The sequence below is a fragment of the Equus przewalskii genome, chromosome 15 (genome assembly GCF_037783145.1).
Source record: "Equus przewalskii isolate Varuska chromosome 15, EquPr2, whole genome shotgun sequence".
NCBI lineage: Eukaryota > Metazoa > Chordata > Mammalia > Perissodactyla > Equidae > Equus > Equus przewalskii.
This window is the reverse complement of record NC_091845.1, coordinates 54718717-54732338: the sequence shown is the minus strand read 5'-3', so window position 1 is coordinate 54732338 and position 13622 is coordinate 54718717. Positions and strand designations below refer to the sequence as shown.

The following is a 13622-nucleotide window of genomic DNA, read 5'->3' as shown; positions in this document are numbered from 1 at the left end:
CTTTTTGGTTCCTGTTTAGCACTGGAGAGGCTACTTTGGATAGGTTGACAGTGTAGGGGGCTTTGTCATGATATTCCAGGTCTCCAGCAACAGTTGAATTACAATTGAAACCTGAAGGATGCAAAAATACCTTCAGTGGTGGGTGCGTGCATTCTGCATTTGATGGTGCAAGGCAGAGATGGAGTAATTACCCTGGTTAATCTGGGTCAGCATAAAAACTGGAAAAGTAAGACCACCTAATAAAGAACACATGATAATAACCACAGGGCCATGAGCCAACACCTATAAGAAAACAAGGGAGGTGTAGCAAAGATTCACATAGGGTTTAAGACCATTAAAACTTGCCTTGGAAATTCTTTTATTTTCAGTTATTTTTTTAATTCTTTAATTCCTTTTTTTAAACTAAATAATGAATTGATTTGTTGCAATAAGTGGTAAAGGCGGTCTCTAAAATATGAATTAAAATAATGCAAATGCTATGACCTGAGTATCTTTGGCAAAACAGGGAAAGGAGTGAGTTACAAAGTGGAGGCTTGATGGAGGGGGTGAAAATAAATATTCAAGGCTATAGTGTGTTCACAGTTATGGAATTTTTCTGTGGAATTCACATTGTGATGGGCTGAATGTTTGTATCCCCTCAAAATTCACGTGTTTAATCCCTAGCCCCCAATGTGATGGTATTAGTTTTAGATGAGCTCATGAGGGTGACTCTCATGAGATTAGTGCCCTTGTAAAACGAGGAAGACGGAGAGATCTCATTCTGTTTACAAGCAAGAGCAGAGGAAATGTCCTGGGAGCACACAGCGCTCTACAAAGAAGCGGCTCTCAGCAGCACTGAATCTATCAGCACCTGCTTCTTGGACTTCCAGCCTCCAGAACTGTGAGAGGCATATGTCTGTTGTTTAAGGCCCCCAGCCTATGATATTTGTTATAGCAGCCTCAGCAAACCAAGACACATATCTAGTTCTTGATTTTCTGGCTCCATCTTCTGCTGGCATAATAGCCAAGGCATATATTTCACCTCCTTTTGTATATATATCTCCACTGGAGACTTAAAAAAAATGCTGGGTTCTGGTTTCACAACTGCATGAGGTTTCAATTTCTTTTCACCCCCAATTTGCCAGCTACACCTGCGTTCCTGATCTTTCCCAGGAACAATCTTTATTCTAGGCTTCCATGGAATTTTTTCCCCCAATTATTCCAGAGAAAACTCTAGTAAGTTTTAAACCAAATGAAGAAAGAAAAAGGCAAAACTAAAACTCTGAGCTGATAGCAGAAGCCCTATTTAATCAGCTTTCCCAGACATGGAAACAGCAATTCAAATACAGAATGGACTTTACATTGCTGATATGCTAGGGTTCCCTAAACTGAAATACCAAGGATTGGAACCCAGAGAGGGAAACTCTACTCCATAGTAATACCAAATAACCAAGAATTTTCCCCAGTTGTCCACATTCCCAAACATTCTTCTCTTGCTACAGAAAGAAGGCCTCACAAAGAAGGGCCTCAGGGCCTGTGCTAGGAATCTCAGACTTTGGATTGGTGGTTACCAGAGGGGAAGAGACAAGGAAGGAAGAGAAAAAGGAGTGATTAGGCACATGTGCGTGGTGATGAATTGTAATTAGTCCTTTGGTGGTGAACATGATGTTTTCTACACAGAAAACAAAACATATAACGATGTACATCTGAAATTTATATAATGTTATAAACCAATGTTACTACAATAAAAAAGACAAAAAAGAAAAAAAAAAGAATCTCAGCCTAGATTATCCCTCCTAGGTGCCTCCCAACCACTCAACGCCCACTTTGCACTTAACCCCGAACTAAGGTCAGACAGGGCAGGAGGAAAACGTCGGGGTGGCCAGGTTTTCTTTGACTGCCCACCTCTGAGGGCACAATTTATCCTTTTGCAATAGTAAAGTAACTTTGGCTCTTGAAAGAAAATAACAGACACAGGAAAGCCCAACTAGAAATAACAGAATTTTCAGATTTGCCCACCTCATGTGCTTGACAGGAGACCTAGATTATCACAGAAGGTACAGATGCTAAACTTTTCCTGCCAGGGACGTGGGGAAGAGGTAGTTGTGGAACAGACAGAGGCACCCACTGGAATCACACAAAAATAGAAAAGGAAAAAGAGAATCTCTTCCAGATAAGACTACACTTAAACCATGCCATCTATTCTACCAACACTATTATAGTTGGATCACTCTCCTCCTGCTAATAATAATAGCTAACATTTCTGTTTATCAATTATGTGCCAGATGCTACTTTACAAGCATTAACTCACTCAGTGAGTTGCAACAACCCACTAATCGGTGACTACTAAGCTCATGTGGATGCTGCGTTTCTCAATGACCCCAACTGTTGACTGCTCCCTGTATCTATGTCCCTTCCCAGGTGACTTTGCAGAAAGTCTCCTTAAGAGGTAGTCTATTTTCCCACTTTGTGGATCTGGGTTGCTAGACGTGACTTACTTTATCAAGAAAAGAGGTAGAAATGACAATGTGCCAGTTCTGAGCCTAGGACTCAAGATGTCTGGTGTGTTTCCATGCTGTTTTTCACCTGCACCATTGCCATGACAACACAGCTGGAGTAGCCTGCTGGAGGATGTAAGACACGTGGAGCAGAGAGGACTCGCTGGAGTCATCCTAGCTGAGCCAGTCCTGATCAGCCATCAGCCAGCTAAGCCCCAGACACTTAAGGGAGCCCAGTCAAGACTATCCCAAGACTTGTCAGCAGTAATATGTAGCTATAATTCTATGCCACTGAGTTTTGGGATAATCTGTTAGATATGAGAGCTGATACACTCATTTTTACAAATTAGGAAACTGAGGCACAGAGGAGTTAATCAACTTACCCAAGGTCACTCAGATAGAAAGCAGTGAAGACAGGAATTGAATCCAGGCAGCCTAGCTCAAAGCCAATGTACTTATCCACAATTGGACCTCCTACTTTAGTGAAGAGTAAAATGAGATGGGGGATTGTGGCAACATCCAATTGTGTGTGTGTGTGTGTGTGTGTGTGTGTGTATGCGTGATGTTCATTGTTACTGAATCTCTCCCTTTCCTCTTGAAAAGCCCTTGTGTTAGGCATTGAGAGGAATCACTTTTACAAAGAAGTGCGAGTATAAGACCTAGGTGAGATCAGTAGTAATCATCCAAGTTCTGATAAATAAGATACTCAAAGAAGAATTTCACAGAAAGAGACAGCACTTTCAAATTAAATATTCTCTTTCCTCAAAGAAAATGTTACAGAATATAAATTTTAAGTAAAGGTGATGTACAAAATTGGGTGGCCAGGGGTTACAATATCAAACTCATCAGAATTTCTTTTGAGATGAAATACGATGTTATACTTAGGTGTATTAGTCACACGTGGATAGGATAAAAGCACATTAGGAGTCCCCAGACAAATAAGACCTCTTAAATACTAAAGCATTCTCAGAAATCTATATCTGATATCAAAAATAGTTTTTTACCTCCGCAGATGTGAAAAGGATTAATCTTGGCAACCCAGACAGCCCCTTTTCCTTAATATCAGGACAATATTTGTATCTAGCTAAATTCATTGCATACATATTGGACACTGAACCACCTGCAAAAACAAAATGGAAATGGCATATTTACAGCATGAAGTTATAGCTGCCTAAGCGCCGACTACAGTGGAAAGCATGAACAGCTGTGGCTGCTCTAGTCTAATGACAAGTAACTGTGAAAGTCATCTGTGCACCACACCCTCCACCCCATTACTCGTACATACTTCCTAATCTCCAATTCCGGCAATTTCCACTCTCAGCACAGAGAGAAGGCTGGGCCTCTTTTCTCATTCCAGAGTTTTTCCAAACAAAAAGTTTCAATCTCTGGACTTAGGGCCAGGACCGAAGTTTCCATAGTTAATAATATTCTTTCAGTTTGTCATCTGATCAATAAAATGATAATATATGCTCATCTCTGGTTCCAAAAGAGGACAGTAGGATAACCAAAATGTGATTCAGAAAGACTTTTCAAATAAAATTGACTGAAAAATTTATTACAGCTCCTCCAAACTCCCAGCAGTGGACAAATTTATTTGTGTTAAATATAAACCCTAAATTGTAGGCATCTCATTTGTCTGGCATTTATGTTATTTGTTTAGCATTTAAGGAAAATATTATCACTCTGGAGAAAGGCACACAAGCTAGATTCTCACCCAGTAGCATTATTAATGTCCAACTTTTTGTAATGTGCAAATTTGCAAGGAGTTGTTCCTTCTATAAGACGTGAATACATTTTAAGGTACTTGTAATGGAAGGGAGATGGCAATAACTAATTGTACTTACCTGGGTTAAATATTCCATCCCCTTCTTTCCAGCCAATAAATTCAATCATTTTCTTCAGAACCGCTTCTTCCACTAACAGAAACACTGGGGACACCTCATACGTATAACTAGATAGATATAAAAAACACTTCACTTCTATGACTAAAGTCAAACCATCCCTTTGGTGTCCCAAGAAATGCACATAGAGTTTGATTACATCAAGTGGCTGCTGATGTGTCTGTAGAGTCTTTGGAAGTTTATCCATTGGAAATAGAGAAATACACAGTCAGTGATAGCGCTAGTCATGGTTAGATAAATGCCAATACCTGGTGGCCTCAAGGATATGCAAGCTACTTCTGCAGTCTGAATTTATAGGAAACTTTCCATTCCATTGGGAGAGATAAAGGCAGTGTATTTGGATTCTTTCTACTTGCCATGAGCAGTGGCCAGTTTACTCTTTGGATGCTAGTTAAAGAAAAACCATTGTCATGGTAATCAGGTATTATTAGATAACCACCATGAGCACCCTCACAGTCAGCTCTGGATACTCTACACGGAAACTACCTATCCTGAACTAGGGCTTCTTCCATCACACTCCTGTGTTGGTACAAATGGGAAGTGCTCTGTGGACATCTCTTATGATGTGATGAGTTAACTGCAAAGCCCTACCCAGATCCCCTGCCAATGAAGAATTTGTCGCTCTTGACTAGAAGACTCTGGTCAGAGAACCTTGCTAAGTGAGCCCCTTTAGGAATTGCCTCAGCTGCGGGGAGCCACGCTCCCCAAAGCTACACCCTTTCCTGTTGTGGTCTACACCTGATAACTGGTCCAGCTGGAGGTATAAAGGTGTGCCGGCGCAACTCCAGACCACTCTGAAAGGCCTTTGTGGCTCCAGAGGTCTCTGTAGGGTCAGCCAAGATTGTCATTGAGTCTGTATGCCTCTCTGCCCACTCCTGCTTCTGTCCCCTCCCATCACCCATGTTGGTGCTAAGGGTATTCCTTAATAAACATCCTACTCACTAAACTCCTTCTAGACCAGCTGCCCAGGGAACCCAACCTGTGACACTTATCATGCCTTGTTTAGTAATCTTTGAGTCTCTTCTCTCTCCAGATCACTTGAGGATGACTAAATATCTATAATCGCAAACAATTAGGTGATTACATTAACCTGTATCTGAATAAAAGTGTACTCTAAATATATAAGCTAAGCAGACACATTTAGATTTATAGGCACAGAATTTAATATAATTATTTTAACACCCAGAAGGGGAAACTTTGGGAAGAAGGCAAAAAATAAATGAACATCTATCCCCCATGCGCCAAGCACTCTACAGACATTATGTCATTTTATAAACAAGAAAGGTTCACAGAAGTGTATAATTTTACTGTTTCTTCTGACTTATCTACCACTTAACTCTTCTACCCATTGTAACCTGCTATCATCTCTCATTAGTCCACCAAAAATTCTCTAACTAGAGTCACCAATGACATCCATGTTGCTAATCCAGGGGACATTTTTTATTCTTTGTCTCACTTGAATACTGAACAACAGGCAACCCTAGTGCACTGTCCTCCATGGCTTCCACACCCTCTCACTTGATTTCTCTTTCTTCTCTCTCTCTTGTAGGCTGACCTCCTCCTCCTAGCCATTAAATATTAGATGGCCTCAAGGCCCAGTCCTCAGCCCTCTTCTCTCCTCATTCTATACTCTCCCACAGGCAGTGGTTATCAACTTCCTGGTTTGTTTTTATTCCAAGTGCCTCTATCCTGCTCATTAAAATCACTTGTTGAGCTTTGAAAATATATTAACATGTGGGACACACCCATAGAAATTCAGATTTAATTGGTCTGGATTGGGACCCAGGCCTCAATATTTTTTAAAAGTTCCTAGATTGATTCTAATGAGCAATGAGTGTTGAGAGTCACTGACTTAAGGAATCTTATGCATGCCCAATATTTCAGTTACCATCGATTTGCCAAGTCCTAAATTTTTATCTTTCTTATAGATATTGGAGTTCCAGGTCCATACATCTCTCAGCTTGGTTGATATATACTCTTAAATATCTCAAAGTCACTGCAAACTCAAATGCTCACAAGTGAAATTTGACTTCTTACTCTTGCCTTCTTCACCATGCACTTAAAAACTGGTTCCCTCTTCAAATGTTTATCTCAATGAATAACATGACCATCAACCCAGCTATGAAAGCCAGAGACCCAAGAACCATCTCCTAAACCTACCCCTTGTCCTCATTTCTAAGACCCAATGTATTACCCAGTCTTTCCTGTTTTATCTTCTAAACACATTTTTTTTCTCTCTTTTCCTACCACTTTCCTCTAAGTCCAAGCTACTATCATCTCTCACCTGACTAAGGTAATCTCCTCCTGATTGGTCCCCTCCAATCCACTCTCCATATTTCCAGTGATCTTTTCAATAAGCAAATGGCACCTAATGATTTAGAAACCTTCAATGGCCTTCCACGGTACTTAGAACAACTCACAAACATTGCCTACTGGGTCCTGCACATCTGCCTTCTATCTCTCCAGTCTTATCCTCCACTATATTCCCCATAGCTTTCTCAGCTAACCCCATACTGACCTTTCAGTTTATAGCATATGACATGCTGTCTCCTGCCACAGGGCCTTTGTACATACTGTTCCTTGAGTTTGGAACTCATCACTCCTCCCTCCTCTTTTCACCTAGTTAGCTTTTACTCATCCTTCAGTTCTTAGCTATTGCTTCCTCAGAGAAGACTTCCCTGAGCTCTCAACTAGGAAAAAATGTCCCATGTATATTTATAGCATCATGTACCTCTCCTTCATATGAGAAACTGAATTCTACATTAATTTGTGTGGATCATTTCAATTAGTATGTCTTTCTCACTAGATTTTTTGCTCTGTGAAGGCAAAGTCAAGATTTGTTTTATTCAAAGTATACGACACTTAGCACAGACATGGCTTTTCATGCAGGAGTGAAGGAAAAGTTGTTCAATCAATTTTCTCATCTGTTAAGAGGAGATAACAATGCTTGCCTTACCCGTTTCACAGTACCACTATCAAATCAAACAGCTCTTTGAATACTGCTAAGTGTCGTAACACTATTCCATTATTTATGATGACTCTGTGTAAGTGAAACCGTTAAATAGAAATCCATGAAGTAAAATTTCATCTACTTAAAAACATCTCTAATCCATGTTCAGTGTAAAATTCCAGTAAAATGGTACTTACACACTTGGGTTCAATGCTTCTATCATAAATCGGGCCACCAATGAATAATAATCAAGTCCAGCATATAACTGGTTGAAAAATCTTGGGTGGTCTGTAAATTGAAACAAAATATTCATTCATGCAGCAATAAAAAAGAAAAAAAGATCAAAAAGGCAGTAACATAAATGAATCTTTCAGACAATGAAGCAGTTGGACACAAAAGAATATATACTGCTTGATTCCACTTATACGACATTCAGTATCAGGCAAAGCTGATCTCCAGAGATAGAGGTTAGAATTCTGCATACCTTTGGGAAGGAGATATTGACTAGGAAGGACGTGGAAGGAGCCCCTGGAGAGCTGGGAACAGCTCATTTCTCGATCTGGGTGATGGTTACTGATGCACAGGTATGTACAAATTCATCGAGCTAAGCACTTAAGATCTGTCCCCTTGACTGAATGTAAATTAAAGCTCAATTTTAAAAAAGCCTTCAAAATCTAATCATGGACAAGGGAAACAAATGTTGAAGACCCACCTCATAGCTCTTTCTATTGAACAATAATGTTTCCAAGCACAATTTGAGCACTCTTTTAAGAGCATTGGTTTACCTGCTCTTTTCTCTTTTTCTTTTTTTTTACAACCAGACCTAAACAAGGATGCTTGAGAAACAGGTTATTTGAATGCTGCTTGTACAAGCGTCAAAGCCTGTGACCTTTATCTTCTGAAAATATCAGTATTAACTTCCCTACATTTAAACGCATCTCACTCACCAACAGGGTACACTTCAGGCTATCAGCAGTGAGTGGCCTTTCCATTTTTCAGATCGGACCCTTTTTCCTAATGCAGCTGGCATTATGTAGATGGAATACGACGTGACTCATCGTGCAGCTTACGTAAACTTTCTGATTCAACTTACTTCAAAGGCAGTCGCCTTTAAGACTCAAACGACTTCAGTTCCAACTTTCTATTTTTTCCCCTTCTGTGAAAGGTCTCATAAAGGTTCTTGGCTTTCCACAGTGTGAATATTCACACCAAACAACAGGCTAACTGGCTTGACATTCTTAATCAGAGGAAGCCCAGGACAACAAAGAACAAAGAGGCAGGAGGTCTGTTTCTAAATTTGAGGATTTGGGAACCACTTGAGTCAGTGACCTCTCATCACAACTTACAGCATTTGGGTTTAGGTTTTTTTCTCCTTAAACGAGGGGTTCAATAAAAAACAAAAGTCTCAAAAGGAAATGTCTTTTCAAATAAAACATGGAAAACTTCCTCTAATCTGGCAAAGGAAACCAGGCATTGCTACAAGTAATTTTAATAAGATTTTTCTTTTAGTTCTGTGTTAATTTATGATTGATTTCCATGGCAACATTATGGAAAATATCCAGCAAACCAAAAAATCTGCTGCATTAAATGTCATTCTACACTTCTGACACGCACTATAATAGTAAGATATGTATCTCTGCTTTTGAAATGCTAACTGGGTTTTTGATACATACATCAGACTTTCCCAAGGGAATACAAACCAATTATTTTTAGCCAGGATTTTATTATGTTCTTTTCACTAAATTTAGTTCAGTGTCAGAATTCACAAAGCATAATGTCAGTATGGTCTTAAGCACTAGATTACCTTCACATCACACTGAGAAATGCATGTTTTGGAAAGTTATCCTCCTGCTTTTGAGATTTGTTCACTGGGTGTATAGGATATTAACAGTCAGTTGCAATAGTACTCCAGCACAGGACTGATATCATGTTACTGCACTTATGAAAGATCACGGTGGTTGAGCATCATTGTGAAATAATAACAACAAAACTTATCATGTATTCATTTTTCTTCTACTTTTGTAAGGGTTTTGATTTTTTGATCTTGCTAGATTTGATAAGATAATTTGGTAATTATCAACTGCCAAGAGTTAATCAGTATCTTCCAAATAAATCTATTCCTGTTTATAGTAAAGACACCCTCTAGAACATTTTTGGGGTTTTTTTTTTTTTTTTTTGCATATTCTGGGCCATCAAGATTTAAAATCCCTTAATGAATTCTATAATTAAAATATCATTTGCCAGTTTGGATCAACATAAGAAATGCTAAGTAGCAGTCATGATATATGGTCATGATTATAAACAGATGATGGGGACTGCCAAAGAGCAGATAATATTTATATATGATCACTAACACCAACAGTTTTTCTATCAATTTATCTTTGGTCTTGACAACAACTCTGTATTGGGGATTAAATGGATCATTGTAAAATTATCAGAGCCACTATTTTTGGATTCAAGTTTCTCGTCTCATAAACATTGTCATACTCAGCTTTACTATGAAGTAAATACGTGCTTAAGAAAATGTAAGAACTTGTTAGAGGTACAGATCAAGGAAGTAAATTAAAGTTCTTACTAGTTTTGACGCTGTAGCGAATGACGTCCTGGCAGAGTTCCAGCAGCCTGTGGTGTGGCTCTCCTGTGTCTCTCATCTCCAAATCTAGAAGTTGTTTCAGCTGTTCAGGAGATCGCCATTCACAAACCTGGAGATTCGGCAATGGCACAGTTAATTGAGCAGCCACTGGAGCCAAGTGTTGAGAGGTGGTTGGAAGCATGGACCCCACCTTTGTAAAGCTTCCAGATAAGTGAGAGAGACAGAGGTTTAAACATACAACCACAGTTCAGTGTGAAAAGAGCCATGACAGTAATGTAGATGTCATTGGAACAAATGAGAGGCTCCATCTTAGATTTGGAAGGTCAAAGATTTCCTGGAGGAACTGATATCTAAATTGTTACATGAGGTAAGAGTAGAGAGAGTCAAGCAGAGATCAGAGGATGGGGTAATGTGAGAGGCATTCTAGGTGGAAGTAATAAAAGTAACAAAGGCTGAAATATAAGGGAGCTCACGGCACATCTGAAGAACGAAGTAAGTTTGGTGTGGCTAGAACATGGAGTTTGAGGAAGGGAGAGGCAAGAAGTAAAGGTGAAATACCAAAATAACTTCCTAAGTAGTCTCTCTGCTTGCACTTTCGCCCTGTACAATCTACTATCAACCTAGCAGCCAGAATCCAAAATGATCCTCTTCAATCTAAGCCATGGTCATTCCTCTGCTCAAATACCTCCAAAGGCTCCTCATTTCCTTCAAAGTAAAAGCCAAAGTCCTTACAATGACCTGAAACAATCCTGTATAATCTGCTGCCTCTGGCAGTGTTTCCTCTCTTGTCTCACCTAGCACGGCTTTCCTCCTGGCTGACTCTGCCTGCTGCCCCGGCCTCCTGGCTATTCCTTAAAGGCACCAGGCATGCTCCCACCTTAGGGTCTTTGCATGGTCTTCGCCCTCTTCCTGGAACGCTCCTCCCCCAAATAGCCTCACAGCTAACTCCCTCACTTCTTTCAAAACTCTGCTCAGATGTCACTTTCTTAATGACAGCAATCCTGGGTCCCTATTTGAAATCACAAGCTGCACCTTGCCCCATCTCTATTAATTCCCCCTGACTTTTTCTACTCTTCCTTTTTCCATACCATGTAATTCATTTATGAGGTCTCACATAATCTCCTTGAGAGCATAGATGTTCGTCTGTTTGCTCACTGGTCCAAGGTAACTAACACAGAGGTTGTCGTATAAGTGGTTCTCAATAAAGATGCGATGAATGAGTGAATGAAGAGATACACAAGACTCAGATCATGACAGACTTTACGTGGCATGTTGCAGGGTACGAACTTGGTTTTAATGAAGACATTGAAATGTTTTGGACAGGGGGATGATATGATCATACTTGTCTTTTGGACAATAGCTTTAGTTGCTATATGGAGATTCCAGCTAAAATTGGAAAGGAGAGGTTATTCTAATAAACCAGGCAAGAGAAAGTGGTAGTCTGGATGAGGGCAGATGCTATAGGAATGAAGTATTTCTAAAGATATTTAAATTGCAGAATCAATAGAACTTGGAAATAAGTTACACAGTAAGGATGAGGGAGAGGGATGAGTCAAGGATAATTCTGAGGTCTCTAGCTTGCATGCATGGGTTGATGGTGGTGACGAGAAGAAGAATCTGGTTGTGGGTGAGATGGGGATGATAAGTTTTGAACATATTCAGTTTAAGGCCTGTCAGAACATCTAAAAGGGGTGTAGCAGTTAGTCTGAAGCTCTTGCGAAAGATCAAGAACAGAGTTCCAGGCATATACTATGATCATATGACATGGATGACACAGCTCAGAGAGAACCTACAGCTATGAGGAAAGGCGCCGATCTCACCTGGGCAACACCAACACTTAAGGAACGGGCAAAGGGAGAGGAGCTCACTTGTGAGGTGGAGGACAAGCTAGAGAAGCAGAGAAAATCCTGGGAGAGTATATGCTACTAAAACAAAGAAAAAAGAAAGTCTTAAGAAGGAGAAGATGGTCATCATTGTCAAGTCCTGCTGAGAAGCCAAATCAGATAAAGACTGAGAAGTGCTCATGGGATTTATCAACAAGGAGGTTTTCTTGGCAAGAGCAGTTTGACTTAAAGAGGTGGGAGTGGAGGCCAGATTGCCATGAAGTGGGGATGTAGGAGGTGAGGAAATAGAGAGAAGGAGGGAGTGTAGACAATCTTAAAAAAGTTTGGCTGTGGAGGGAAAGAGAGAGACAAGGATAGCCAGGAAATGAAATGACTAGGAGGTGGGAGGGTGAGGGAAGCAGGGGGAAGTACCAATGTCCAAGAGATATGAAATTAAACTCTGATGTTAGAACTATCACAGGCAGAGGTAAATCAAAAGTGACCGGGACAATCAAAAGGAATGACTACAGACATGTGCAACAACATGGATGAATCTCAAATGCAAGACTCAAAAGGCTACTTGTGGTATGGTCCCATCTACCTGACATTCTGGAAAAGGCAAAAACTTCAGGGACAGAAAACAGATGAGTGGCTGCCAGTGGCTAGAGGTGAGGGGAGGTGTTGACAATAAAGCAACATGGGGAAATTTGGGGGATGATGGCACCATTCTATACCTTAATTGTGGTGATGGTTACACAACCTTTCAAACTGACAGAGCTGCACACCAAAAGGAGTAAATTTTACTGAATGTAAATTATAACTCAATTCTTTTAAAAAGTGGCTGAGAAAGAACATCTACCAGAGAGGGCACTAGAAGTAATCATCTCACTAAGTGTAGAGATGGATCCTCAGGTCGCCTTTTAATGATGCCCTGTTGGTTCTCTGGCAAAGTAGGCAAAGTCAGTGGCATAAGAATTTCACCTCCCTCCCTCAACCCCAAAGTAGCTTTCAGTCCAGCTTCACATGGATAGCCGGCACATCTACTATATCGCAATCCACTTGTGCTTCCTTAATTGATAACTTAAGATCTTGAGCTTCCCCTTCTCATCTTCTCTCCCCTTGGTTCCCTATATGAACTCTTCTTTCTAGACAAAAATTCCCTTTGCTATGGTAAATACATCTTGGCCTTTTGCAACTCTCTTTCCATTATTTACCTTCCTGCTTTCTTCAAAAATGCATGGGCCGACTTCTCTCTGCCCATCAAAATGTTACTTAACCGTCACATTCCGCACCAAAGCTCAAAGTGTCCACTCCTCTGTGAAATTCCCAAAGTCAGCCCCAGTCACAGGGCATTTATCATATTCTTACTGGAATCCTCTGTTCTCTTTTCCAATAAAAACTTATCCTTCCAATTTGACTATAAATTCAGATCAAAGCTGAACCTTTATCTTATTTTTTCTTTCTATTCCCCAGAGACGAATATAATGCCTTACCCGTAGCTAACACTCAGTTAATATTTAATGATTGAATAAAGGCCAATTAAGAAAATTCTTAGCAGAGAAGCAGTGTGCTCTAAAGTAAAATAAGTCCAAAATATGTCACAAGTACAGGTAAGACCAGAAAATATGTAATTATAAATATATTATAAGGGAATACCATCAGTGATTTTGCCTTGAACATAACTATTCTAAGTTCCTGGGTCATTTCAACCTATTTTTCTATTAGTTTTCCCAAAGGCATGTGATCAACAATTCAGAATAAATACCACTTCACATTCCAAAAAGTTTTTAACGACATTTATTTCTGACAAGTAGAATTGAAATAAAAACCTCTCCTATATATCCATTTGTTCATAATCCAATTCCAATATGAAAGGTG

At 39.9% G+C, this 13622-nt stretch overlaps 1 protein-coding gene across 11 annotated transcripts in view; it reads right to left on the bottom strand.

The window, feature by feature from the left end:
- GADL1 (glutamate decarboxylase like 1) overlaps positions 1 to 13622 on the bottom strand; it is a 158046-nt gene that overhangs the window by 113027 nt on the left and 31397 nt on the right. For all 11 annotated transcript variants that reach the window (XR_011527107.1, XR_011527110.1, XR_011527108.1 and 8 more), the window contains 4 exons: positions 9904 to 10030; positions 7526 to 7616; positions 4322 to 4428; positions 3482 to 3597 (listed from right to left, as the gene is read on the bottom strand). Coding sequence is in view for 7 of the 11 variants with exons in the window: in XM_070575908.1 (XP_070432009.1) it covers positions 3482 to 3597; positions 4322 to 4428; positions 7526 to 7616; positions 9904 to 10030 (441 nt within the window). In the remaining 4 variants the exon portion in view is untranslated. The remainder of the gene's footprint in view (positions 1 to 3481; positions 3598 to 4321; positions 4429 to 7525; positions 7617 to 9903; positions 10031 to 13622) is intronic.